Below are 27,604 nucleotides of genomic sequence, written 5' to 3' on the forward strand. Positions count from 1 at the left end.
AGGTCTTTCTCTTCTTCTGTTGCTTCCAACTGATAAATCCCCAATTTATAGCAAGAATTCTTGTTAGTATCTAAGTGCATGAACTTACATTTTGAACTATTGAATTTCATGCCATTTTTATTACTCCAGTTTTCAAGGTCATCCAGATCTTCTACTAAGGTATTCCAGTCCTCCCTCCGTATTGACAATACCTGCAAACTTTGTGTCATCTGCAGATTTTATTAAACACACTCCCACTTTTTATGTCAAGGTCATTAATAAAAATTTTAAATAATACTGGTCCCAAGACCAGTCCCAGAGGAACTCCACTAGTAACCTCCCTCCAGCCTGACAGTTCACTGTTCAGTGCGATCCTTTGTAGTCTCCCCATTAACCAGTTCCTTATCCATCTTTCAGTTCTCATATTAATCCCCATCTTTTCCAATTTAACTAATAATTTCCCATGTGGAACTGTATCAAATGCCTTACTGAAATCCAGGTAGATTAGATCTACTGCATTTCCTTTGTCTAAAAAATCAGTTATCTTCTCAAAGGAGGAGATCAAGTTGGTCTGGCACGATCTACCTTTTGTAAAACCATGTTGTATTTTATCCCAATTACCATTTACCTCTATGTCCTTAACTACTTTTTCTTTCAAAAGTTCTTCCAAGACCTTTCATACAAGTGAGGTCAAACTAACAGGACTGTAGTTTCCTGGATCACTTTTTTTCTTCTCTTAAAAACAAGTACTATATTAGCAATTCTCCAGTCCACTCCTGAGTTTACAGATTCATTACAAATCCTTGCTATTGAGCTTGCAATTTCATGTGCCAGGTCCTTTAATATTCTTGGATCAAGATTATCCAGGAGTCCCAATTTAGTCCCATTAAACTGTTTGAATTTGACTTCCACCTCGGATGTGGTAATTTCTACTTTCATATCTTCATTCCCATTAGTCAGCCTGCCGCTGTCCTAAGATCCTCATTAGCCTTATTAAAAACTGAGGTAAAATATTTGTTTAGGTGTTGGGCCATGCCTAGATTATCCCTAATCTCTACCCCATCCTCAGTGCTTCTTAGCGGTCCCACTTCTTCTTTCCATGTTTTTTTTTTATGTATTTATTTATTTATATGGCTATAGAACCTTTTACTCTTGGTTTTCATTCCCTTTGCAAAGTCCAGCTCTGCTTGGCTTTTGGCAGTTTTTACTTTATCGATACACTTTCTGACCTCCAAGAGCTAGCTTTTCTTGCTGATCTGTCTCATCTTCCATTCCTTGTAGGCTTTCTGCTTTCTCTTAATCACCTGTTTGAGATGCCTGGTCATCCAGCTTGGTCTACATCCCTTCCCTATGATTTTTTTCCCCTTTGCTTGGATGCAGGCTTCAAATAGGTTCTGCAATTTTGATTTAAAATAATTCCAAGCCTCCTCCACATTAACATCCTTGAGTTCTTCAGTCCAGTCCACCTCCCTAACTCCATCCCTTTAACTTTTTTAAAGATTTCCCTTTTGAAATCAGGGACCCTAGTTGCAGATCTGTTTTTGTTTATCCCTCCATTTAGTTTAAACTGAATTAGCTCATGATCACTAGAATCCAGGATGTCTCCTAACAATCAGTGCTCACTAGTCTCCAATACCAAATCTAAAATGGCGTCACCTTTTGTTGGTTGAGACTATTTGGTGGATAAATCTGTCAGCTATTACATGTAGGAAAATCTGGGCCCTACTATTATTGCTAGCACTTGTCCTCCAATCTACATCTGGGAAGTTAAAGTCTCCCATAATCACACAATTCCCAGGAGTATTTATTTCATTAAAAAGGTCTCTATCCATATCCACAACAGGTCCTGGGGGTCTGTAGCATACCCCAAACACTATCCCAGGGGACCCTCCAGTAACTTTCTTCCCCAAAATGGTTTCACTCAGTCTATTTTATCTGTTCCATCAATTTTAATTTCTTCATAGTCTACCTCATCATTAATATACAATGCTGCTCCACACATTTCCTTTATTTCTCTCTTTCCTGTACAGCACATACCTTTCAATACCTGTACTCCAGTCATGACTTTTATCCACCATGTTTATGTTTATGTTCCTGTACAGCACATACCTTTTCAATACCTGTACTCCAGTCATGACTTTTATCCACCATGTTTATGTTTATGTTAATACCTAGTTTAACTTCCTTCACCAGTAGGTCTAGTTCCTCCAGTTTGTTACTCAGTCTCCTTGCATTGACATAGAGATATTAGTTGTTTTTGCTTGGCTTTGCCAAGATTCCTCACCTGATTGGGTATAGTCACTCTACTGCCATTATCGCCTACCTGACTGTTAGCTTCTTTGGTACTGGCATTATCTTTCCTCTTAATGTCCATTCTCTACCCCTTGTACTTTCTTTCGCCATTGCTATCTCTCTTATTTGATTTTCCTCACAGTCAATATTAGAATCAGGCACGGAGATTACATGAGCATCTCCCAATTGTCTTCCCCAAATTCCTAGTTTAAAGCTCTTTTAGTCAGTTGTGCCAACCTCCATCCCAGAAGTCTATTTCCCTCCTACTCGGGTTGAGTCCATCCCATGAGAACAGTCCTCTGTCCCTGTGGTTGAACATCCCAAAGCTCTCCTTATAGCACCACTGCCCGAGCCATCTGCTGATCATCATGATCTTGTCTCACCTTCATTCTCCTTCTCTAGGAAAGGGTAGAATCCCACTGACGATCACCTGAGCCTCAATTTCTTTAAGCAACCTCCCTAACCTGGCATAGTCTCCCTTGATGTATTCTAGGAAGAATTTGGCAGTATCATTTTTTCTCATGTGAAGAACAATCAATGGATTTTTTTTCTGCTCCCATTAGGATCCTCTTCAGCCTCAGGTCCACATCCTGTGTCTTAGCTCCTGGCAGACAGCACACCCTTCTGTTCTCCTGATCAGCTCTGGTGACAGGCAAGACTGTTCTTCTTAGTAGGGAGTCACCAGTCACTGAGACTGGCCTGTTCCTGGTGTTCGTGCAATTCTCTGGCCTGTTCTTTCTGTCTTGTCTTTTGTTCTCCCTTGCAATCTTCTGTGAGTCAACCTGTATCCTCCTGGGCCTCTGCACTCTGGGTATCTACATTGACTCTTCCCCTCTTCTTAGGGGACTAGCTACTTTTCTCTTCTCCTTTGCCCTCTCATCTTCTGTTACTGCCTGCTGTGCCCCTTCTTCATTTTCCAACTCAGAAAACCTGAACTCTATTTCTCCTTTGCTAGCCGGTCTTTTCATCTGCTTGGTTCTCATAGTCACATGCTTCCACTGGCCACTTTCCTCACCTGGCAGTCTCCCCTCACAGTCCCCAGTCCAGCTTGCATCTGAGAGTCTTGAGTTTTTCCTTCCACCTCCTCTTGTTTTCCCTCCATCATCTGCTTAAATCCCTTTCAAAACTCAATGATAGTTTCCACCTGCATCTCCAAACCTTGGATCTTCTCTTCCATCAGCTCTATCAGGAGGCAGTCCATACAAACAAAGCTCTTTTTGGGTACCTGCTCCAGGATCATGTACATCCCGCAGCTTTCACATCTGGTCATCTTCATTGTCTCTTCCATTCACTGGGTCACTACCACTGCTGTCTCTGTGTCTGTCATAGCCTTCCTGCCTAAGCTCCTGTCAAGGAAAAGAAAAAAAACAAAAACCAACCAACCAACCAACCAAACACCAAAACAGAAGTAGAACACCACACACTTCCTCTCCCAAGCTCCCCTTATAAACTCCCACTCGAATGCTCCTGATTTCAGCTCTGTTTGCTGGCTCCTGTTCCACTGGCTGGCTCCTTTGCTGCCTTTATAGGCCTTCTAATCAGGTGATCATGATGTTTTCACGAGGTTTAAATGAAATGCTACAAGACTGACTTTTTTCTTTCAAGAAGTTGCAGTCACATTGAAAGATAGGCTACTTCTAGCGTTGAATGAGCTCTGGGACCAGAACCACAGACTGACATTTGAAGGGGTTCACCTGTAAGGTTCTAGTTTTGGCTTTCTCTGATCTTGGTAGATAAAAATATCCAGGATCAACACAGACCTTGTGTTCTGTCTGAGCTGTAAACAAAGCGTGAAATGTCTGGCTCAGCCGACCTGAAACCAACATTTTTTTTTTATTATTTATTTTTAGGATGAGACCCATTTTCTTTTTTTGACATTTTTATTTTTCCAGTTATTTAAACATCTCTCCCCACCAATAAAGAAACAGTTTTCTTCTTTTCTATTCCTAATCTTGTAATGATATTGCTGCCCACCCCCAGCTACCTGTTAAAGATCCTGATCCTGAAAGTGACTCCATGTGATTGGACCCCGCAGTGCCTCTACAGCAAGTTTGCAAAGTTGCCAGACTTGCAACTTTGAGGCTATAGTTTGCATCATCCCATATTATTTACATTATTTTTAATTCAAATATTTTGAGTATTAGCCAAAGAGTGGGAACTCCTGTTACAAATTTCATGTCTGTATAGGGGTATTGGTTTAGCTGTGCTAAATTCTAGGCTCAGTTAATGGGAGTCAACTGAAGCTTAATGGAAGATCTTCACTCTGAAATTAACAAGAGCCCCATGCTTCTCACAGCTGAAGGCAGAGTTGAGCCCTATGAGTCTGAAGTTTTCCTTTTGCTTTGTTTTGTTTCTGATCATACTTTTGACATTACTCTCGTCCAAGGCCTCCCTTCTGTTTTATCTGCTAAAAGATTCATCTGTATTTGGCGATTGTGTATGTGAGGGAAAATTACAGCAATGATTGAGATTCAAAGCCCTTTCACAGCTACAGCAAATGAAAGTAGATACTTTTGGTAAAACATGGTGGGAGAACAAAAAGGCAAATATAGGAATGAGCAGTTCAAAATACTCCTTTATTTTTCAGTTGCAATCCCTGACCTAGTCTATGTTTGTGCTGATTTTAAAAAGTGAAGTCAGGTGAAACACCCCAGAAAAGATATCATATGTCGCTACAGGCAGGAATTATGGCGTTATTCAAAGACCCAGTATAAAGACAGAGCTAGCATGATTTTTTTTTCATATTTGCTGTTAAGCAGCCAGATGTAAGAAATGAATTAATCTCTGCAGTAATCTGAGTAAATATGGTACTGTAAGTGTGTATCCTCAAACTAGTTTTGCAAATTGGGTCAGAGAGCTGTAATTAACCTAGATGAAGTGGCCTTTATTTGCCACAGTACTTGATCAAAGTAGTAGGTTACACTAAATAGCTCCTTTAATTCACGACACCTGAATAAACTGCAGGAAAATCACTGTGGAATGTCTATTTCGCTATCTGCAGCCATAAAAACAGGACATCCTGGATAAAACCCTTCCTTTATTTCTACATTTTAAGTGACTGCTAAGGATAAAAACCTTCCGGATTGAAAGGTGCATACATAGGGAAATCAATAGCCAGTGGTGCTTTTGAGACTCCTGTTGTGCTTCTGCGTTAGAAAGGAATACTTCTCTCGTACTTCTCTCGTTTAGGGTCCTTCCCAGGTCTACTATAAACCCTCTTTTCCGCCTAAAAATATTACTTGGCTGTTTCAATGCACATCAGGCTGAAAGTTATCAGACTGGATGTAAACTATGAAAGAAGGGAGCTTGAGCTGGCTAAGCTATATTTTTAACCGAGTGGTATTTAAAAAAAAAAAAAAAAAAAAAAAGTTCATGAATAGTTTCCAGAGGAGTTTTGGATTGGATTATCTACCTCTTTCCCCATTGGTTTAAATTTTTAAATTGAAAATGTTCAGCTTCTTTGACTTGGGCTACTTCCTTTCTTTATTTAAAATTTTTTAATGTGTCCAAGTTTTCTAACTTAAAAGTAGCAACTTTTCCTAATACTCTCTGTGCCACATGTTAAGTACCCAAACATGGGGCCATGGTGCCTCCAACAGCTGTGTGGTCCAGCCAGGCTCTGTAGCCACACAGATGTATTCAAATCCTAAGGAGGGGAAAACTATGTCAGCCAGTAAAGAGGGGGCCCTTTGCCCCTTATCCAACAGATTAGTTGTTGGCAAGAGGGCACAGCCACTCAACATCAACGTTTTGCAGAACGGTTTGCTCATAAAATAAAGACCTGTTTCGCCCCCATCCCCCTTCTCTCTTTCCCCAACCCAGGGCACCTGTGTGCTAGCAGCTCCACAGGCAAGGCCTAGGGGGAGAGAGAATATCTTGGATCTATGAGAGTCCCCCCCTCGCCACCCCCGCACAATAGGTATGACTGTCCTTCAAACTGGTTGGCTTGTGAAGGAGCCAATTTGCAAAGAGGTAAGGGACACTCACTATTGTGCAAATTAGCCTGAGGCTTTGGGCCTGTCTCAAGGACATACCTTAAGATGATGTCAGGGTCTATTTATAGATCCAAGTCTATATTACTGCAGCAGAGGTAGTATCCATTATAGTTAAAGATGAAAAAAGTTTCCATTATTGGCTCTTGTTTTTATGTGCTCATAACTTTCCAGTACTGTCACCACTTGGACTGAAATTTTCCTTTGTTGTTCTATGCCAAAATGCAAATGTTTTGGGGAAGGCTTCAACAAAATCCTTCAGCTGTTTCTGAGTTTGAGAGAGTGAAAAAATACACTTTTGCCTGATGATAAAATTCTAACCACACTCTTTTGAATGGGACTCTTGCAAAAATAACGACTTCAAAACTTGACTCAGCCTGGACATGGTACTTAATGAGGACTGTTGCTTTTGCTTGGTTTTGCACATAAAAATGTCTGAGCAAATTACAAAACAACTTCACAGTATGCTCAGTAGCCTCTGCATGTATGTCATTGCCCTCTGCTGGATAGAATCAGAACTTCTCAACAGTTTCATAGGCACTATAATGCTGAGAGTTAACACAGATTTTTATTCTTATTTAGCTCAAGTGCTCATGTCCTGTGACTTGGATTGATTTTTTCCCTGCTGCCACTTGGCCCCTCTGAGTTTCTAAGGTGTCCAGCACAGTGACAACCATGAAGCTCCTCAACTGGCTCAGATTTTTATCATAAATTGCATACTATAAAGTTTACAGGATGTACAATGTGTAAATATTAATTTTGCTGTTGATGCTTAAGTTTGCATTAATGATGGGGCTATTGAGTGTTTCTTTTTTACATTTAATGTTAAGAAGCTGGATGAATGAGTTTCTGGGCGTGATCACGGCTTCCTTGTCATCCCTGAAGCATTATCACTATGGGGTTCACCCAGGATATATGAATAGGTATAGGAATGTATACCTAAAGATATGAATATTCATACCTTTAGGTATACATTCCTATACCTATTCATACCATATATATATATATATATATTGGAAAATATATACATAAAGGTATTTACTCTGGTCTGAGTGTTTTTTTATAGAAAAATTGAAAACGAATCCTGAAAAAAATCAGTACAGATCTAGTTTTGATTGCCCCAAATAATTATTTTTAGTGTATGAATTGACTACACGTGACACATTTGGGACCCAGTTTCATCAGTGATCCCTGACATAAAATTCCTTTTTAAAAAATCGTAAAGTTCTCTTCTTAGACAGTAACCCACAGCTGCTTTTTTCAGAACTATTCACAATATTAAAGAAAAAACCTTGACTGAAAAAGGCTACAATTACAAGAATAAATAACACAAAGAAATATAAAGAAATTTAATTAAAAGTAAATCTCGATTATGAAAGGTGTGTCATATGATCATTTAAAGCCTTGTTACAGGAAAGCATCCTTATTCAGGAGAATATTTAAGCATGTGCTTAACAAGTCAATGGGACTCGAGCACCTGCTTAAATGCTTTCCTGAATTAGAGCTTAAAGCGGAGGACTGAGAATCAGGACTCCGGCGTTCTGTTCTTAGATCTGCCACTGACTCACAGTACATTTGGATAACAGACATAAACTCTGTGTCTCAATCTAAATAGGGATAATAATAACAATGCTTAGAGAAAGGGGTTAAGAGGTTAATTAATGTTTTGTATTGTAGAGTGCCTCTGAGATCCTTGGGTGAAAGGTACTTTACACACGCATAATGTTTACAGAAATGAGTCTGTCATTACAGATTTGTGCAGAAGGCTATATTAAGGCCAAAGTAATTTACATATCAAAATATTAAGTGAAAGACCAGATTGTCCTTTGCCTGTGTGTGTATGCATGCGCAGGTGTGTGCATATGCAAGTGCAGGGTGGGGACAGTACAAGAAGCAGTTCAGGTGCACCACTGGAGGACAGAGAAGAAACAGTTAAGAAGACCTGTATGCCAGGCTCTGCATCATCCCCTTTGCAGTGCCTAATAGCCACAACTTAGTCCTAACTGCAAAAAACATTTTAGGCTGTGACTCAAAGTGATCAAAGCTTGGGAATTCATAACTTTGTAGACGGGCCTGTTCAAGGGCACGGGAACCTTTGTAGAAGAGGGGGGCCACTGGTGCCGGAACTGGGAAGGCCATGGGACCATGGCTCCCCACTTTTTAACTTGGGCATAATTTGGGGGCCAGTGGGCAAGGGTGCAGCCTCTACTGGTGCCACTCCGCACTTGCACAAGGCTTGCAGTTTGGGGGGCAACACCACCTCCTGTCCCCCAAACTATGTCCATGTTAAAAAGTGGGGGAGGGCATGGTCCCCTGCTCCCCTCCCTCTGGTTCTGGCACCATTGGGCCTGTTTCCTTACAAAACTGTGAGGTATATGACTTGCACTGCAATTTAGATCCATCTGCATCATCTAACCCCACAATAGATGTTTTGCTATTCAAAATCAATGTTGAGTGTGGTTACCCAGCATTCAAGGGTAACATGATTTTTAAGAACAGAATATCACTCACCACTAGGGTGTAGCAGTTAAATGTGTATCTTCAGGAGACAGTATGTGTCTATGGATTTATTGGGGTAATTCAGATAACATACATATCTCAGCTCTGGATGTGCACCTCTTCATGCTGTAGTTTTTTTCCCACTAAAATAGAATTTCATAAGTTTGTGCTTCTGTTTCACAGCTAGGGATCATTAAATATGAACAATAATTGCTCTCCAGATATGGATGGGATTTTCAAAGCACTCAGTCCCATCATGCTCCCAGTGAAGTCCGTAGGAGTTTTACCATTAGGAGCAGAGTCTGGTCAATACTGAGTCCTTTTGAAAATCCCACACTGAATGTCTTTGTATTATAATCTGGTGTTTCTCTTACTTTATTTCATAAATAAATACCCTTTTCTAGTAGTGGGGCCTGTTAAATTGTGTAATAGCCTCCAAAGGGCAACTTGATCACTTGGGACATTTAAAACTTGACAGTGCACTAGAGAATGTATTGGAGGGAACAGATCTTTGCCGACAGGGGAGGATTGGACTTAAAAGACTTCACCCATGTCTATTTTCTATTGGCTGTATCTGTTTGGAGCTGGTTTTGCCTTGCAGAACCCATTTCCTTGTATTGCACTAAATGAACCCTCTAGGCAGGGCCGTCCCTACCCATATGCAAAGTACGCAGCTGCGTAGGGTACCAGGAAATTTGGGGCACCACATTTCCTGGTGCCCTGCGCAGCTGCGTGCTGCTCCAGCCCCGCCCCCACTCCACTGAGGACTTCTGCAGGGGTCGGGCCTGCACTCACCATGTGGTAAGTGGAGCAACCTGGCCCCAGCCTGCTCCTCTCCCCAGGCTCTCAGCTGCACCACCAGCAAGTGCTGGGAGGCAGTTCCCCCCAGCCCCCCAAGGCTGGGAGCCAGGGGAGTGGAGCGGGCTGGGGCCGGGGGGGCGGTTTCCCCCCTGCCAGAGGCTTGGGGCCAGTCTTCCCCCCCCCCCCCCCGGAGGCCTGGGGCCCCACACAGCCCCCCCACGGGGGGGCTGCGTAGGGCACCAAAATGGCTAGGGACGGCCCTGCCTATAGGTGCATACAGATATCAGGATATCCAGATCTAGATGTTTGTTTCAGGCTCTCATTACCTGTAGGTAATGTTTAGGGTTCTGGGGTTCTACTCTTTTTAAAATTGCATTGTGTATAGTAACTGTCGACGATTTCTGTATCAAATGTACTTAGTTTACAGACAAAAAGACATTTCCCTCTTAATCACAAGCCATACAATCTTAGCTGGAGCTCTGTGAGCCAAGCTCGGTGCTTTCCTTTTGTCATAATGAAGGTCCTATAGGCCAAACTACTAGTAAGCTGTCAGTGGCACTTGTTTAATGATTGGAAGTGTAATGATTGGAACATAACAATTCTGTTGATGACACACAAGAAGTTTTGGAATCCAGCTCACTTGCTTAATTTTTTGACTCTGCAATGCTCTCTCTGTGTGTTTATGTCTATACAATTTGCTGGGGAGGGGGTTATATTGTGTATATACACACATTTCATAAGACACTCTGTGTATAAATATATATTTTTAAACTGCAAATAGTGACTTGCTTAGATAGAAATAACAGTAAAATATTTCCATGAGGTTTAAAAAAATATATTCCTCAGATTGTGGTACATTGCCAAGTCAACAGGAATGATTTAATCAAAGAACAATTTTAAAGTGCTGCTTTGGTATGGGCACTATTTCGCTTGTAATGCACTGAAATCATTACGTCTTTAAGGCCTTCACTCTGAAAGGGGCACCTCAGAGCAGGAGAAACCAGGGCCGCCTGCCGGCTCCTTTCCCCAATGAGTGACGGTAGGGGAGAGGCAGTTGGCTCTGCTTTCAGGATACTTGGCGGATCCAGTCACCATGCTGGCTGGCCTTTTCAAGGCTGTCATCAGATGTCAATGATGATGTCAACATAGAGTATTGCCCTCTGAGCAGTGTCGCCAGCTTGGGAGGATAAATATAACTTTGCTCATCTCACCAGTTTTGAATGATTGGGAGGATGATATTTGCTAAATATATTGTGTGCGATATGATATTGATATATGTGTGTAACTTATATATGAGTGTGGGGGGGTGTCTATGTATCTGTTCATACAGGTACACACACACATTGTATGTAATATATGTATGTGTGTTTTGTTAGGCTTGTTTCAAATCTTGTGGTTTGTTATTCTCTCCTCCTTCCCCCCTCCTCCGAAGAATCAAAGCACTTTTCAAAGGACTTAATTTCCATGCTCTGGAGCTCATGGGCAACCGTTCAATAAAAGCAAAATAAGGAATGTGGTCATGGTTCTAAAAACATTTCACATTCTTCGAACTGATGCCAGTTATATGCAATGACAGTAATCCTGTCTAATCCCCCACACATTTTATCTTTGTACACCTGCTTCTACTGTCTCTCTTATCAATTTATTTTACTTAGAGCCAGAACTATAGAAGAAGGCAAGGCAATGGAACAAAAGAGGCATATGTGCTAAATATATTGTGTTATAAATTTGCATGGTAGAAAAGTATTAGGACATGTTGTAGTTCATTGCTTACAGTCATCTTCTGTTATTTTTCTTTCTTTTTTTTTTCTTTTTGTGTGTTTTATTCGGCAGGTTAACTGAAGCACACCGAATAGCTGTCAAAGTCATAAGGAGAATGCAATATTTTGTAGCCAGAAGAAAATTTCAGGTAAGCAGCAATATTAACAAGAGGGACAAATGAGAAAGATAAGCAAGGGGGGGAACAATGGGTTGGACTTTGAAAATGCTCAGTGGGTGCAATTGGCCTTTGAGCACAAGGCTGGGAAAAGGCCTATGTGCTTAAACACTAGGCCTCATGCTTGCCTTCTACATAGGGGCAAATTTCACAATGTGTACAGAACTCCTAGTTAACATCAGTGTAGTGCTCCAGAACACTCAAGCATTCAGCATTTCTAGAATCAGCCCCATCATTCTTTTTCACTCATCTGTTTTTGTTGGACCTTTAATTTCTAGAGTAGTTTAAAAATTATCAGGTTTTTCCTTTTGAAACTATCCTTATAAAACTTTTCCTTATAAAACTATCAATATGCTCATGAGTATTGTTTAACAAACAGAAAAGACTACATAGAGGGTCCTGCTACAATGCAGTGGTATATGTATTTTATGTGATGATCATCTAGTAAACGTCTGAAAAAAAGACTAGAGAATAGTTTGAGTGCAATAAAATAGATTTAATTGTTTTAGTAGTATATAATACAATGTTGCTTTCAAAATCACGATCAAGATTTTCCAAAATGACTAATGGTTTTGAATGCCCAACTTAAGACATCTTAAAGGGGCCTGATTTTCAGAAAGTACTGAGCGTCCACTCTCTGAACATTCACTTTCTTTAAGGACTCTCAAGTTATTCATCCAAAATTTGAAGCACCCAAAATCACTTGTCGCTTTGGGAACTCTTTTTCATTCACCTGCCTAAGGTCTAATTCCCTAATTTCCCATTACAATAGCACTTTTAGTATTAATTTAATTATGATATTCTTCTTGTAGTAACTAGTGACCTGATTTTCAAAGGCGCTGAGTACTTCCAGCACCCACGAAGTTCAATAAAATATGTGGAGGCTAATTACTTCTAAAAATCTGGCTACAAGTTTCCCACACAGTCCATTAATTAATAGTTTTCATACGATTTTTGAGGTGATATAAAAAATAAAAAAGAGAGAATATGGAGTATGGAGAGACTAGGTTTCAAGCAGGTTTGACTTAAGCCCTAAGCTTCTCGGCTTTTTGAGCTAAGATCAAATGTAATCACAAGGGTCAGAAATGTGAGATGAGATTGCCATGTTCAGAACCAAAGGACCTGAGTTTGTAACTTTTTTTAAAGATATCCTAGCCTAGAAGTCTTTGTGTATTAGATGAGTTTGGGAAATCAATATTCAGATGACTTATGGATACAAAACATAGGCTAAGGTAGGCCAGATTTGGAGATAGATTTGGGGAATTCAGATACAGATGGCTTGAGTTTCAGATGTGCTTGAATGTCTTTACTCAAAAGACACTGAATCTGAGATGGATTTAGAATGTTGAGTCCAAATGGTCTGGACCAAGGATAAATTAAGGAGGAAAGGAGCCCAGTATTGGGGAGTCTGAGAATTACTTGCAGGGCCAGCCTTAGGGAAAATGGTGCCCTGGGTAAACTTGTATTTTGGCTCCCCTGCTGCCTCCCTACCTACCCCGCATTGCCCCGAGCCACGCTGCCTCCCCCGGCCTTCCACCCACCCCCCATCAGCCCTGGTCCCACTGCCTCCCCATCCATCCACCCCATCACTCCCGGGCTACACTACCTCCCCACACTGCCCTGAACTCCCTTCTGTGGCCTTGCACCCCAGGCCTGCCCTACTCCTTGCCTCTTGGGCACAGCACCATCCTGACCACATCGCCCACCCGTAAGGCTGGCCCTGATTACTTGGGCTCAGGGAGTTTTGCCAAATTTGCCAAATTTTCCTGGGGATCTCCATTATACCCTTCCCCTAGTTGTACGGTATATTGTAGTATTTTTCAGTCAGAACTTGAGAAGGGATTGTGTTTAGTTGAGGCACGTCTGTGGACGCTGTTCCAGAAATTGGCAAGGGCATAAGATGTTCAGGTCTAAGGAGGGCTATTGGAAAAATGGAAGAAAAAGAATAGAAGGAGAGGGATTTTTTTTAATCTTGATTCTTTCCAAACTTTAGACTGGGCTCAGGCAGCATTCAATGTAGAGTACTTTACAACACAAGGCTTTAGTGCTGATGATTTGGTAGCAGGGATAAAGAGAGTTTTAGGGAGGGGAAGTGAAATTTTATTGGGAATGAGGAGCATTAATTATGCACATGGTAACACATATTTAAAAATAAAAAACTTAGTACATTTAGGCTCTGGGCCGTGCATCATCTGTAAATAGAGAGTGTCCAAAAGAAGAGAGAGAGAGTTAGCCAAAATGCACTCAAAGCACCCCTGCCAGTCAATCCAAAGAGTGATATTGGCACTGTTTCTCTGGGGGAAGACAATAGCCTGCTTTTCTGGCCAGAAATAGTGATGTGTCAGCGTCTACTACAAATGTAGCTTAGAAAGCCGGGGGGGAGAGGGGGTGGTATGGCAATAAATTGAAAGCTTTAAACACACACACACACATATACCCCTACACATAACAACAAAACTCTAAGCCCTGTTGAAAGCAATGCTACAGGTAACTACTGACTGAAGAGCACGAGAAGCATATTTTGTCATTAAGAGTTTTTGCTTCTTCATTTTACAGGCTTTGTTTCCACTCCAGTTGCATGCTTTTTATTTGAAATTTCGATATGGCTGCCTTCCAAGCATGACTCCAACACATACTGTAGGTGTTCTGTGCATGTGTGCAATGGTGCATGCTAATGGCTCTGGCTGAAGCTGTGGCAGAGTGGAAACAGACAACAAGATGACTAATGAGCTGTTTTCAGTTATTTTCAATTACTAGATTTGCCGTGTACCTTTTTGTTCTTGATCCAAAGCCAAAAGGCAGACATCTTGCCCCATATTTCCCACTGGGCTGATGACTCCGAAAATGCTTCTATTTTCAAAAGCAGATCATCTTTTTCCTCCCCTAATTTGTCCATATTGCACCTTTTATAATCGCATCCTTTTATGCAAATTACCCAAGCTTATTTTTAAATTCTGTCTCACGAGCCATATCCAGCAACTGGCAGTTAGCAGCAGCAGCTGGACTCAGGCTTAGAAAAAGGAAAAGTCAGAGAAACCCCGTAGTTTTAGCCTTTTTGCCTTTGTAGCTTCACTTCTATTTTTAATCTTAGTTGTTCCTTTTTGCATCTAGAAGTGTGGGTAGATATGGGCCCAAACCAACTCCAAATCTAAATACAGTCAAGCTTTGAGGAAGCTCCTATCGTACCAATGATCTAGACCAAAACCCTGTCACTAATCATCCCCAAAGTTTGGAAGAGTTTGAATATGGATCCAAGCTTTATGAATTGGGCTTCTCTTTACTGTTGGGAATAATGACAGAATGACGTCTATATGGTTCTGTAATAAGCTGAGGAAAGTCACACATGTAACCTTCATTAAATTACATACCATGGCGTTCTGTGCTTTAAATGGACTACAACGCTCCAGTATTTTTGTCAACATGTGACAGTGTAAAGGTGTGACTCTTATTGACAGTAATGGGTATCGCTCAGCCATGTTCCTGTGCTGAATATGCACTTCTGTAATTTCCAAGAATAACATATTTTTCAGTAATTACAGAGAACTTTGCAAAACAAAAGAACCTCTAGAGGATGAAAACTGATGGTCCAACTGATATAAATGAGTGATGTAAAACGAGGGGTATGACACAGTCTCTCATATTACTCCTTTCACAGCAAGCTCGAAAACCATATGATGTACGCGATGTAATTGAACAATACTCTCAAGGACACCTTAATATGATGGTTCGCATAAAAGAACTTCAAAGAAGGTATGCCCTGTCTGTCTAATCAAATATTTGATTTCTCTGGTGCCGGCTGGCTTTAGAAGAGACGTGTACTTAATGAACAGTAATTGTCAAAAATTGCAAGCTGGGATCATGATATCTGCAAGGTTTGACTTAGTCAGTTTTTAACCCTTTTTTGTACACAGTCAACATCCTCCCCAAAAAATCAAAAGGGAAGAAAAGAAATTGAGGTCAATAGTGTGAAATTTATTGCAGGTTGTGAGCATTTCTGATCAGGTCTCACAAAAGAAAAACTCTTCCAATAGTGACTTCCCTTTCTATCTCCTCTCTATGACTCTCCATGGTTGGGAGAAATCATTATTTCACCTGTGCTTACCTGTCTATCTGAATCTCCTCTTCTTCCCCTTTCCTCTCCCACAATTACTCCTCTTGCTTGCTTACTTTTCTGTCACATACTTTCTCAACTATTGAATCAATCATGTGAAATTTTGCCTTAAAAATGTACTTCTGGCTTTCAACATAGGTTTGGTTTTTTTCTTTTTAGCGCATTGATGAGTTACTGAGGACACCAGAACCAGATCTTTCACCCACTGAGGCCTGTGGCAAAATTCCTATTGAACAGGATAGGGTCTACTTTTTTCAAAATAAAATGATTAAAAAAAACCAACACCCTGTCTCTGTGTGATTCAGGGAACAGTTATGAATATTATTAAGAAGCCATCTTATCTGGATATTCATAGTTACTGGATTCAGTGCAATACAGGTCTAACTTGCTTTAGCTATAAAACGAAAACAGAAGAAAAATAAGTAAAATATCAGTGTTCTGGAAAACCACAGTATCAATGCAGCTTTATTCCAACAAATAGCAATGTATAAAGGGCGAGACTGCTGACTGTATGTAAATCCAGTCATGCAAGACCAGCATTTTCACTTGCCTTGCTGTTGATTTAAAACTACTGTTCTTTTGCATGTAAAATATGCATGTGTACTATTCCAAGCAGAAAACAATAAGTTGTTTGATAATTCTGCTGCTGGCAAACTAAAATGATTGTCTGTTTTCTTTTCAGATTGGATCATTCCTTAGGGAAGCCTGGCCTTTTTCTTCCAGGTATGATGACTATATATATTTTTATAACATGAGTGGCTCCATCATTTAGTGGAAATAACTGTTGGTAGACTAATGTAGACCAATCATACAGTCAATTGCTGGACGCAGTTAATAGGCCCAGTACAGCTGCAGAAGGATTGCTACCTGGCATTCATGTAGGGCTGCTGGGATTAAACAGAAATTGAATACAGCTGTTAAAAATGTGTACCAGGACAAAGAGGCCTGAAAACTTCTCTTACTATAAGATTTGCCATATCAAACTGCTTTCTAAACCATTTTGGCTGGGCTTGGATATACGTCATTTACACTTAAAAAGGTCTATTCCTTTTTGAAAGATTCTATGGGTTTGGATTTAGGATCAACATTTTCAAAAGCACCTAAGTCCTATTTTTGCAAAGTGACTTTAGGCACTTAGAAGCATCAGTCTCACTGAAAGTCAATGGGATTTAGGATTCTGAATGTCTGTGTTACTATTGAAAATGTGATTTAAGCTCCTAAATCGCATAGGTGTTTTTGAAAATTTTTACCCATATACCCTGTATTAAAATGAAAAATAACACAAGAAACAGTAGTATCTTGCAAAATGGAAGAAACTTTTAAAGTCTGACCACTGCAGGGGACCTGCAGCAAAGTGGAATATACGGTATGCTCTTCTTCCTCATAGCTAAATTGTGGTTTAGCTGTAGAGAAAAAATTGGCTAGCTTGCACACATTTAGGTATGTTTGCACCCTGAGTTATTTTTTTTAAAGTGCATTGTGCAAGTGAGTTTTCAAAAATGTTGTGAGACTTCAGGGTTTTGGGGTTGGTTTTTTTTTTTTGTTTGTTTCGTTTTTTTACTTTGGGTTTAATATTACAAATTATAGCTCTAATCTGCTATTACTTGAACATAGCATTGGAGGTGACTGAAATATGTTTTATGAGACAGCTTTTTGTATCTAAGGCAGAGAGCAAGAGAGAGATTTGAATGTAAAGAGCATAACTGTGAGGTAACATTCCAAAGAATTTGTGAAGCTGGGTACTCTCCATCCATGCTTCATTAAGCATCAGATCCCACAGACAAGGCTACTAAAGTTTAGTCCATAAATCCTAGCTCCTTCAACCTATTTTGCCTATTTGGATGATCTCAAATAGCTTTAGCGATTTAAACAAGTGTTGAAATAAAGCCGTTTGGGGCCAAACCTGCCCCAGTGGCTGTCTGGGAGCTGTAATCAGCTCCATTCAAGGCAGCTCACACGCCGATACTACATTAGAAGCAAAGATTTTTCAGGGGAAGAGTGGGGTCTATAAGGTATCACTGGACTACCAGGAGCCCTCAGGTTTGGCAGTGAGTCCCTACACTAGTGACATGGTCTGAAAACCCCATCCTGGAGGGTGAGGAGCGGTGAGGGAATTCCAGTTCAAACTAGGGTCTGCTACAATTTTTTGTCATGAAAAATCTGGCCCTTCATTTTGTATTCATATTTTATTTGTCTTTGGAGAACTTCTTAGTTTACACAAATATTCAGTAATAGAAAGAAAAATTCTTGTTAGTCCATCTTCAGACCTGATTATGATGCACAGCTTTATTTGAGAGCGGACTTAGGATCACCACGGCTCCTGGCGACATTTTATGGAAGTGATGCTTGCTGTTCCAGACAAGAACATTGCAGGCCCATCACTTAAACAACTTCCTCTGCTAATCGGTTCTTGGAACAGCCTTAGTGCGGAACAGCTGCTCTGAGACAACTTTTCCAGAAGTAACCATCTTTCAAAGGTGATGCTGCCAAGAATGATGCCACTCGCCATAGCCTGCCAGCTTTACAAAGTTATGCCACTTGCAGGCAGATATGGCAGCACCCACAGGGGAACTGACAGCATCATAAATATCGACTGGAGAGGAGGGAAACTGGAGATGGTTCTTAAGGTTGCAAAACCTAAGTGTCTCAGTTATGGGTTTGCAAGACAAAGAGCAGAAATTACCTGATCTATATCTTCTTTTATCTGACCCCCTCCCTAAGTTCAAGAATGATGGGTAGGTCCAGATAAATAGTTCCAGATTTCACCCACCTCATTTTGGGTGCTGTTTTAGTTTGCAAAACTAAAACCAGGAGTGGTTTTGATTTCAACCCTATTTTATTCAACAACGTTCAGGTGAATTCAGCTAAATGGTTGTAGCTTCGCCCCTTTCTGACAGTGACAGACACTCGCACTTTCCCATCCCCTCTGGATACCTGAGATCCCTGAATTTTCGTAGGCATGGCTGGCCAGTCTTGCATTAAAAAGGAATTTTTAAACAGTGCATTCTTCTCAAGCAAAGACATTGCTGAGAATCTCTCTCGTCAGCAATATGGAGTCTGTTGGATTTTTGCATTCATAGCTGGCAAAGAAAAGAGAAATAAAAATGCAGGGAAAATCAAGGTATTGAAAAGAAAAATAGAAAAAGAATGTTGCCTTCCCAATGACTTCTTTGTGGTTTATTGCCAGCTTTATTCAAAGAATCTTAAGGTCTGATCTAAACCCCATTGAAGTCAATGGAAATGTTTCGACTGACCTCAGTGAGCTTCAGATCAGACATCTTTTGAATCTCTGTTGTCAATACTGACAACACTACACATAGTGTGATACTTACTATAGATCTAGTTTTAGATCAGCTTTCACAAGTGAATGACATAAACATGGACAAGATATTACAGATACATAATAGCAATAGTTTGTGTTAATTAGAAGGAATTATTGGCCGTTTTCACTCAAAATTCCTTAAAGACTGGAAATTTTAAAAAGCCAAAGAATATACTTTGTCAAAGATAATGCTTAGTCACCTGGATAATTAATGGTCAGATTTTGAAAAGTGCCTAAGTCCCATTTTCAAAGTGAAATTGGAGATTCAATAATATTTACTAAACAAAACAAACACCTATGAGATGGTACAAATAGTAAAATGTAAAATAGTAACAAGCCACCTTCTGCACCTAATGAAGTTCAGTGGTTTTGAATGCAACTTCAGAGAATCCCCATGGCCATTCAGGAGCACAGGGGAAGAATAATGCCACAAAAGATTCAGTGTTCGGATTCAAATAAATATCCAAAGGTTGGTGCCTTATCAGAACCGCTTATGTATGTGCAACACGACTGGAAATCTCACCAGAAACAGGCTTTCTTGTGAAATTTTTAGCACTTCGTCCTGCTTTTGGGTGGACTTAGCAGGAGTTTCTTATTCTGTCATTCTGTTTCCAGTCAGTAACTGGAAGTGGGGAAGAAGAATCTTTCAGAAGCTTAATAAATGTGTTCAGATCAATTTGGCTTTTAAAATGGGTTAATATGTGGGATATGGGAGTCAGTATTTCTTTAAGTACTGTTTTACCCCATCCCTGATAAAGATGAGGAAGGTGGGATCAAAAAGAAATCTGCCAGCAGAGAAAAAATGCCCTCTAAGCAGACATCATTTTATATAGATGCAGGCTGTTCTCCTTCTTGCCTCTGAATCTGTTTTTCACTTCTGGGTGAAATTAGTTCTCTTGCACCACGTAAGTCCCATTTTCAAAGCTAGATGGGAGCCTATTCACCACTTAGCTTGGCCCTCCACACACGGTCAAATTTCACCACCTTTAAATAATTACTAAGGATACTTACAGTATTTCATATTAAATTACTCCCATAGTTATTTTATAAACATTGTTATGACTTCGTGGCCAAATACTGGCATCCGCACATTCTGGAGAAGGTGCAGAAATACAACATAGCTATGTAACAAAATCCAGTGTACTTCTGTTCTGCATCTCAGTTGAAGAAGGGGTCAAGATTATTTAAATTATGACCAAAATGATCTAATCACTAAGCCCTAGATAATTTTCTTATCTATTATTTTAGAGATCCCAGATGTAAAAGAATAATTTTTTTATGGGTACAGCAGTCTACCTGCATGGACTTTTAATTGCTTTAAAGAAGACAGAACAGTGTGGTGTCTTCTATTAGTCCATTTTGCTCCTAGTGACCCACAGTAGTGTGCTGGGCTTGATATATTTTCCCGAGATTTTGAGGTACCTTTTGCAGTCTGGGCTACTCCACAGGTCACACAGCTCAAATTCTCCCTTTTCTACCTTTAGAAAAATACTTCAAAATAGATTTGAAAAAATCTCTAACAACTTCATAATTTATAGAGCAATAGTTTGTGGTGTGCTAAAAATTGAGGCCAATTGCTTATCCTGTGAAAATGCAGCAGATCACTTCCAGCTCAAATCATTTTCAGGCAGTTTGGAGGAACTCACGTACTGAGTTACTACCCACAAGTATTTTTTCTCACTAATAAAAGAAACAAACATATTTTAACGTTCTTGTACATTATGTTCTGATGTGATATGGCATAGTACTTTAGTAAATAGTAAACTAAAAAAAGTAATCTTCTCCCATTTCACTTGTTCTTTTTCTCTTCCTCATTTTAGATGTGACATTCACTATACCCTTGCAGAAAATGTTTCATAAGTGTTTCAGTGATTTTATCTGTTCCATTTTTGGGTGACCAACTTGAGATTTCTTGTTCCTGGTTTTCATCAGTAGGAGTTGTGACTGGTCTGCACCTCTGAAAATAAAGAACAAGGTGTCTCAAATTGTGCACGAAAAACAGGCGATACCCCAAGTTAGCGAACACTTCTGGAAATGTTAGCTTACGTTGTTTTTTAAACAAGTATTGTATTGTGGGGGGGGATGAATTTAGGGTTGCCAACTTTCTAATTGCACAAAACCGAACACCCTTGCCCTGCCCTGCCCCTTCTCTGAGGCCCCGTCCCCCGCTCACTCCATCCCCCCTTCCTCCGTCACTCACTCTCCCCCAACCTCACTCACTTTCACTGGGCTAGGGCAGGGGGTTGGGGTGCGGGAGGGGGGTGAGGGCTCTGGCTGGGGGTACAGGCTCTGTGGTGGGGCCAGAAATGAGGGGTTCAGGGTGCAGGAGTGGGCTTTGGACTGGGGTAGGGAGTATAGGGGGCTGGGGTGTGAGAGGTTTTGGGGTACAGGAGGGGGTGCTTTGGCTGGAGGTGCGGGCTCTGGTGTGGGGCTGGAGATGAGGGGTTTGGGGTGCAGAAGCGGGCTCCAGACTGGGACTGAAGAGTTCAGAGTGTGGGAGGGGGCTTAGAGCTTCGGTAGGGGGTGAGGGCTCCGGCTAGGGTGTAGGCTCTGGGGTGGGGCTGGGGGTGAGGTGTTTGGGGTGCAGGAGGAGGCTCTGGGCTTGGACAGAGGGTTGGGGTGTGGGCTCTGGGAGGGATTTAGGAGTGTGGGAGGGGGTTCTCGTCTGGGGCAGGAGGCTAGGTTGTGGGACGAGGTTTGGGATGCAGGCTCCGGCCAGGCGGCACTTACCTCAGGTGGCTCCCAGTCAGCAGTGTAGCATGGCTAAGGCAGGCTCCCTGCCTAACCTGGTTCCAAGTGGCTCCTGGAAGTGGTCAGTATGTCCGGATCCTAGGCTTAGGGGCGGGCAGCCAAGGGTCTCTGCACGCTGCCTGCAGGTGCTGCCCTTGCAGCTCCCATTGGCCATGGTTCCCTGCCAATGGGAGCTGCGGAGCCAGCATTTGGGGCACGCCCCTGCACCTAGGAACCAGTCATGCTGCCGCTTCCAGGAGCCACACGGAGCCAGGGCAGGCAGGGAGCCTTAGCCCTGCTGCGCCACCAACCAGACTTTTAATGGCCCAGTCAGCGGTGCTGACTGGAGTCGCCAGGGTCCCTTTTTGACTGGGCATTCCAGTCAAAAACCAGATGCCTGGCAACCCTCGAGGAAGAACACATCAAGGAGCAGCAATTTATATAATAATGATAAAGTCTAGAGATGAACTGGATGACTCAAAAGATATTCTCTATCAATCTGATAGTAAAGGTGCTTCCTATTTTACATCTACAATTATTTTACCTAGTCTAAATTTAAATAGAATAAGTGATAGGCATCTGTCATGTTCTTAGGAAGATTACTCCACTGTCTGATATTGACTAGCATCAGGAAGTCTTTCCTGATATTTAGCTTAAATTTTCCTTATGTAATTTCATCCCATTATATTTAATTATACTCCCTTCTTCATAATGATCTCAACATCCTCTCCCTTTTGTGTGTGTTTGTAAAGTGTTAATATCTGGGTTAGCCAATATATTACAAAAAAAACCAACCCCCCCCACACACACATGCACACCCAGCAACCAACCCTACATTAAAAGAATGTTACTTAAGTTACAAAGTAAAAAACACAAAAGTTAGGAAGTTTCCGTTTTACAGTTGTCTGTCCAACCTTTTCCTACTCTTTACAAAGGCAAATAATCTAGTATGCAGAAGAAGGAATGGGGGGATGAAATACTATATTTTGAAAAGACTGTAGAGGAATACTATAAAAACAAGATAGAAATTAAATACATTAGAACAGTGTTATTCGAGCTAGTGCCCATCCTTCTGCCACAAGGCTTCCCAGATTGACTACACACCCAGTTTACTTTTATGAAAAGACTGCAGCGTTTATTAGAGGGCAATACTTATAAATTACAGCTGAAATACCTAACTAAATGGAGGCTAACCAGAAGGAGGAAAGATTACAGCCTTCTGTGAGATACAGAGCATGCATGTCAGAAAAGTGAAAGCCATGCCACAGCTGACTGAGCATTGCATGACAAGTCTTTCACTTCACTTAAGAGGAATGCCACATGCCACAAAATAGCTGCACTCCTTTCCAACCGTTTGTCTAAGCAATTCCTGTTTTCTTGTTTTCTCTCCTATATAGTGTACTGGAGTAGTTAAAATGAGAAATATTATTAAGTTGTTTAGTTTTTGTTTAGATAGCTTGTACATATATGAATTGTGTAATTAGAGCTGGTTAGGAAATTACTTTTCCCAGGAAAATTTTCAACAATTTTTTTATTTAATTTTGATCAAACGTTTTCTTCAGATTTTGGGGAGTTTTGCAGAAACCCCCGAAAATGATTGTTGTGGGGGGTTCAGCAAGTGAAAACTGGGAAATATGGGCTCAAAACCCACAAAAATGTCAGTATTTTGTCTGCCAAAAATTGCACTTTTTCAATTAAAACCCAAAATATGGTGTTGACATAAACTTTCTGTTTCAGCAAAAGACTCTTCCATACAAAAACAGGTTTTGAGGGAAAACATTTTACCAGTCCTACGTATAACCTATTGATTAAGTTGTGAACCTAGAGTTCCCTACTGAATGTTAGAAATGCACATAGCATCTCTGCCTCTGGATTTCATCTCATCTGAAAGCTGTGTAAAGTTTCCTATAGTCTGTTGACTTATGCCTTTGAAGATGGTCATGTGCAGTTCTACCAAAAAGTGTTTACTGTGTAAAGATGTTTAAAATGTAAATAGGGTCTTGCCTACTTGAGATGGGTAGGAAGTTAAGATTTGGGATAGAGAGCTCTGATCTCCCTACTTCTATTCAACCACACCCCAATGCTCTGTGAAGCACAGATTTAGAAAACATGCGTATTTGTCCTAATACACATGTTAGGGGATGTTAGGATTCTACATACTTGCAATTTAATGTATATGTTCCTGTGTACCTAATAAATCCGCAAATTATTTCACTTTTGGTGGAGATGAGCCAAACCAGGAACCCTGAATTCAAGTTTCAGAGGTTTATGAGTTCTTAAACTAATTAATTGTCCAAATAGGACACATCTCTAGATCCAGCCAGGCCACTCTGCCCACAAAATGCCTCCAACCGTATTTGTGTTGTCTACTTGTGTGGAAAGATTGGTGACCTGCTAGCTGCCTCCCCAGTTTCTTTGATAAAACTTCTCTCCTATCCAATATCTCTAGAAGGCTGCCAGGCAGGGCCACTGCCCTCCTAAAATCTCAGCGTGTCTTCGGGGGGAGAGGGGCGGCCAATAAGTATCCCTCCTCCCAAACACACAATAGTAGAACAATGCACAAGAGCTGCTGCCTGCTGTGGCCACCCACTCTAAGAAAAAAGGGGCTATATAGCTTCTGGTTAACCGTTTGGTGCAGCCAGTCAGGCAATTACAACCAAATAGATTGTGGCTCCTGGGCCAAACCTCAAGCAACCAATCCAGCTCAACGTGTGAAAAGGGAATGTAAACATGAGTGTGCAAAGGTCACGTTTCTAATAGCAAACTGTTTGTGTGCATGTTTTCCATCAGAAATTTGCAAAATTTTGCTTTTGTTTTGTGAAAAAAAAATCATAAATTTGAAAGCAATTCATTGAAGTATGGAATTTTAGGGCTGGAAAGGACCACAAGAGACCATCTAGTCCAGCTCACTGAGCTGAAGTAAAACCAAGTATACCTAGCTAGGGAAGACATTTGTCTGGTTTTAAGCCAGACAGTCCTAGTTCATGGAGTACTGTCCCTGTCCAGTATCAATTTAGCACTGACGTGCCTTTGGCCGCTGAAAAGGAGAGGGAAGAGGAATCGACTGGATGAAGGAGGGCGGGGGCAATGGTGGGGGTGTGGATGGGAATAGAGACGGGAGACGCCTTCATGTGAAGTGAAGCGGGTGGAGACGAGCTCACACAGGCAGGGGCATGGATGTCTTGTATTCTGGGGATGCGCCAGTGGCCACTGTGTACCTAGCCGATCCATGTTAGCTGCTTCTGAAATTTTTACCCATTATGAATATTTTTTGCAGCTCATAATACAATTATTATTTCTGATTTGTTACTGTAGTGCTTAGAGGTCCCAAACAAGAATTGTGGCCCCACTGTGTTAGACACTACACAAACATAAGAGAAAGGCCCTGCTTTGAACAGTTTCCACTTTTAGGTACCAATCCTTCAATTCAAGATCAGGGCCTACACAGGCCAGACGGAAAAAGGGTAGGAAGAGAAATGGGGACAAAGAGAGATATAATGACTTGCCCAGTGTCATACAAGTGGGTCAGCTGGGAATAGAGCCCAGGTGAGTGTCTTGTCCACTAGGCAATACTGCCTGTCACATTTATAAATGTGAAAACATAATATGTGTTCTTATATAAAAGTATGCATGACTGTATAGTTAATATACACACATTGTGTAAGTGGTACATATAGATATATGTACACACACCTATTACATGTGTACCCAATCCCTCTTTCACTCATACAGTCTATGAAATAAAAATTACTTGTTGCACTCATGTCATCAATATCACCCTAACTTTTTACTAGCTTCTATTTTGCTTTAAATCCAATTAAATATACTTCTTAGTTTCAGCTTATTCTTTGTCTGATGACTGTCACAATTTTTTTCTTTTAGAAAAAGGGGTAGACAAAGGATACTATACTGTAGGAGCCAGACTGATCCGGTTAGAGGATAAGGTAAGTGTATGAAAGCTTTTTTTTTTTTCCCCTGGCTAATGATATCTGATCTACAGGACTGCAAGATAATATCTTTGCATGATTTACTTTAGAACTATGGGGCACCATAATCAAGAAAAATATCCTAATTTTTGTAAGGGATTTGATGAAGTTACATGCTTATGTTGTTAGCACTTTTAACCATTTAACTGCCGGGAAAACTTGATTCTCAATTTCAAGTAGTAATACTTCCATGTTAAAGGTAGGTCGCATAAGTCTGGTAGACAAATACTGCATAGTGACAAGGTGTCTGTCATACCAGAATTAGTATATTAAAGATACTAGAGAGGCCATTATCAGCACTATTTGTAAATAGCAACAGTTGATATCTCAGTTTTATCATAGCAGACATTCTCCACTACAGCTTGTTTTAGCATTTGAGACAAAGCCTGTCTGTGATCAAGGATATCTCCATCAAGTTGTTCATTTAGTTGTTTCTTTTTTTAATTATGTGAAGGGGGGGGGGAAGCTTTGGCTCTTCTTAAGAAACCACAGTGCACCTTACAAAAATTATGTCGAAATGATACAAAGGTGAAATTCCACCAGCCACCTAATGTTGAAGGAACTTTATCATAACATGAAAATATGCAATGCTGTGATCTTGGATAACTGATTTACCTAGACTTTTAGTTTCTTGGACCTGAATGGGTTGTGTCCCAATGATAGTCTACTTCAGGGTCAAAAGAAACAATATATAGTAGGTCTGGAAATATAGTATATGAAGGATATCTGTGACAATGCTTCCATCAATTTGTGTGAGAAATAATTCCAAAAATTGAAAGAGCTATTGTTTTACTAAATTAGTAATATGTATGCTTCAGACTCCTCCATGTTATGAAGGAGAGAAATCAGCGTGTCATTACTGCTTCTGCCGCTAGTCCAGCCTCAAGGCTTTATTGGTAATGGCTTCAGAAATTTTAATTTGAGATTCTCAGCGGTAGCTGGCTGGAAGAGGTAGAATGGTGTAACAGATGGAATACCATGGGAAGTTCTCCCAGTCAATAACTTGCTATATTGAATAATCAGCTTTACAGATCTTGTTCTTGTAGCTTAAACATATGCAAGCAAATTCTAGCAGTTTCCCAAAGGCTTTTATTTTCATCCACTTTGCATCAACATAAAAGTTTCAAGGCGGTAAAATAATGAGGGATTTACATTATCATTTTAAATGCCCACTATAAGCATGTATTGCCCATCTATTGCATGGGTTTATTTTGGAACCTATTTTGCAGGGTTCTTGGAACAGCATCTAAACTAGCTCAAAAATCCATGATAAAGCCATATTAACATTGATCATATATAAATATGATTTAAATATTGTTGTTGCGAGCTCAGTTTCATCTGGGGTTTGGGCAAGGCCTAACTGCTTTTCTGATAGATTGATTGATTGATTCTATCATAGCATTTTAACTTTCCACATGTTGTATTGGAACTGCTGATTTCTATCTCTATATTTATTTTCTCCAGAACAATGAAGGGAATAAAAAAGTATGAAGATAATTTATTAGGTGAACCTGCAAAATGCATGCAGTGTTTCAGCTTCCTTTATGTGGTCAGAACAAACTACAAATACAAAATAAAGGCAAGCAGCGAGGTCTGCCCCACAATGAAAGCTAAATTGTTTGCTTTTTCAGTACAACTTAACTTTCATTCGTTGTTCATGACATCAGTCCTATATCAAGAAGGTAACTATGGTATGCAAAAAAAGACAAACCTTTCTTGTTTGCTTTTTTTTAAAATGAGTGAGTATGTTTGCATCTTTTTTGCACACAAGGCTAAAATATGTATGTTTACATAGTAGGAACAAAGTTAGGCTTCCCAGATATCCCTGTTTTAATGGGACAATAGAAACTACCACATCCTGCTGTCAAACTACTTCCCCTCAACCGTTTTCCCATATCACACCAATTCTTGTTTTAAATGGTTTTCCCTATGGTAAGTACTGTGTACCCACATTTG

At 40.5% G+C, this 27,604-nt stretch overlaps 1 protein-coding gene across 1 annotated transcript in view; it reads left to right on the forward strand.

The window, feature by feature from the left end:
* The window catches only part of LOC141975625 (potassium voltage-gated channel subfamily KQT member 1-like), a 737,650-nt gene that overhangs the window by 436,083 nt on the left and 273,963 nt on the right, over positions 1-27,604 (forward strand). Inside the window, exons 12-15 of the mRNA XM_074936161.1 lie at positions 11,397-11,472; positions 15,155-15,249; positions 16,293-16,333; positions 25,545-25,606. Coding sequence (XP_074792262.1) covers positions 11,397-11,472; positions 15,155-15,249; positions 16,293-16,333; positions 25,545-25,606 — 274 coding nt within the window. The remainder of the gene's footprint in view (positions 1-11,396; positions 11,473-15,154; positions 15,250-16,292; positions 16,334-25,544; positions 25,607-27,604) is intronic.

The sequence above is a fragment of the Natator depressus genome, chromosome 1 (assembly GCF_965152275.1).
Source record: "Natator depressus isolate rNatDep1 chromosome 1, rNatDep2.hap1, whole genome shotgun sequence".
Lineage (NCBI taxonomy): Eukaryota > Metazoa > Chordata > Testudines > Cheloniidae > Natator > Natator depressus.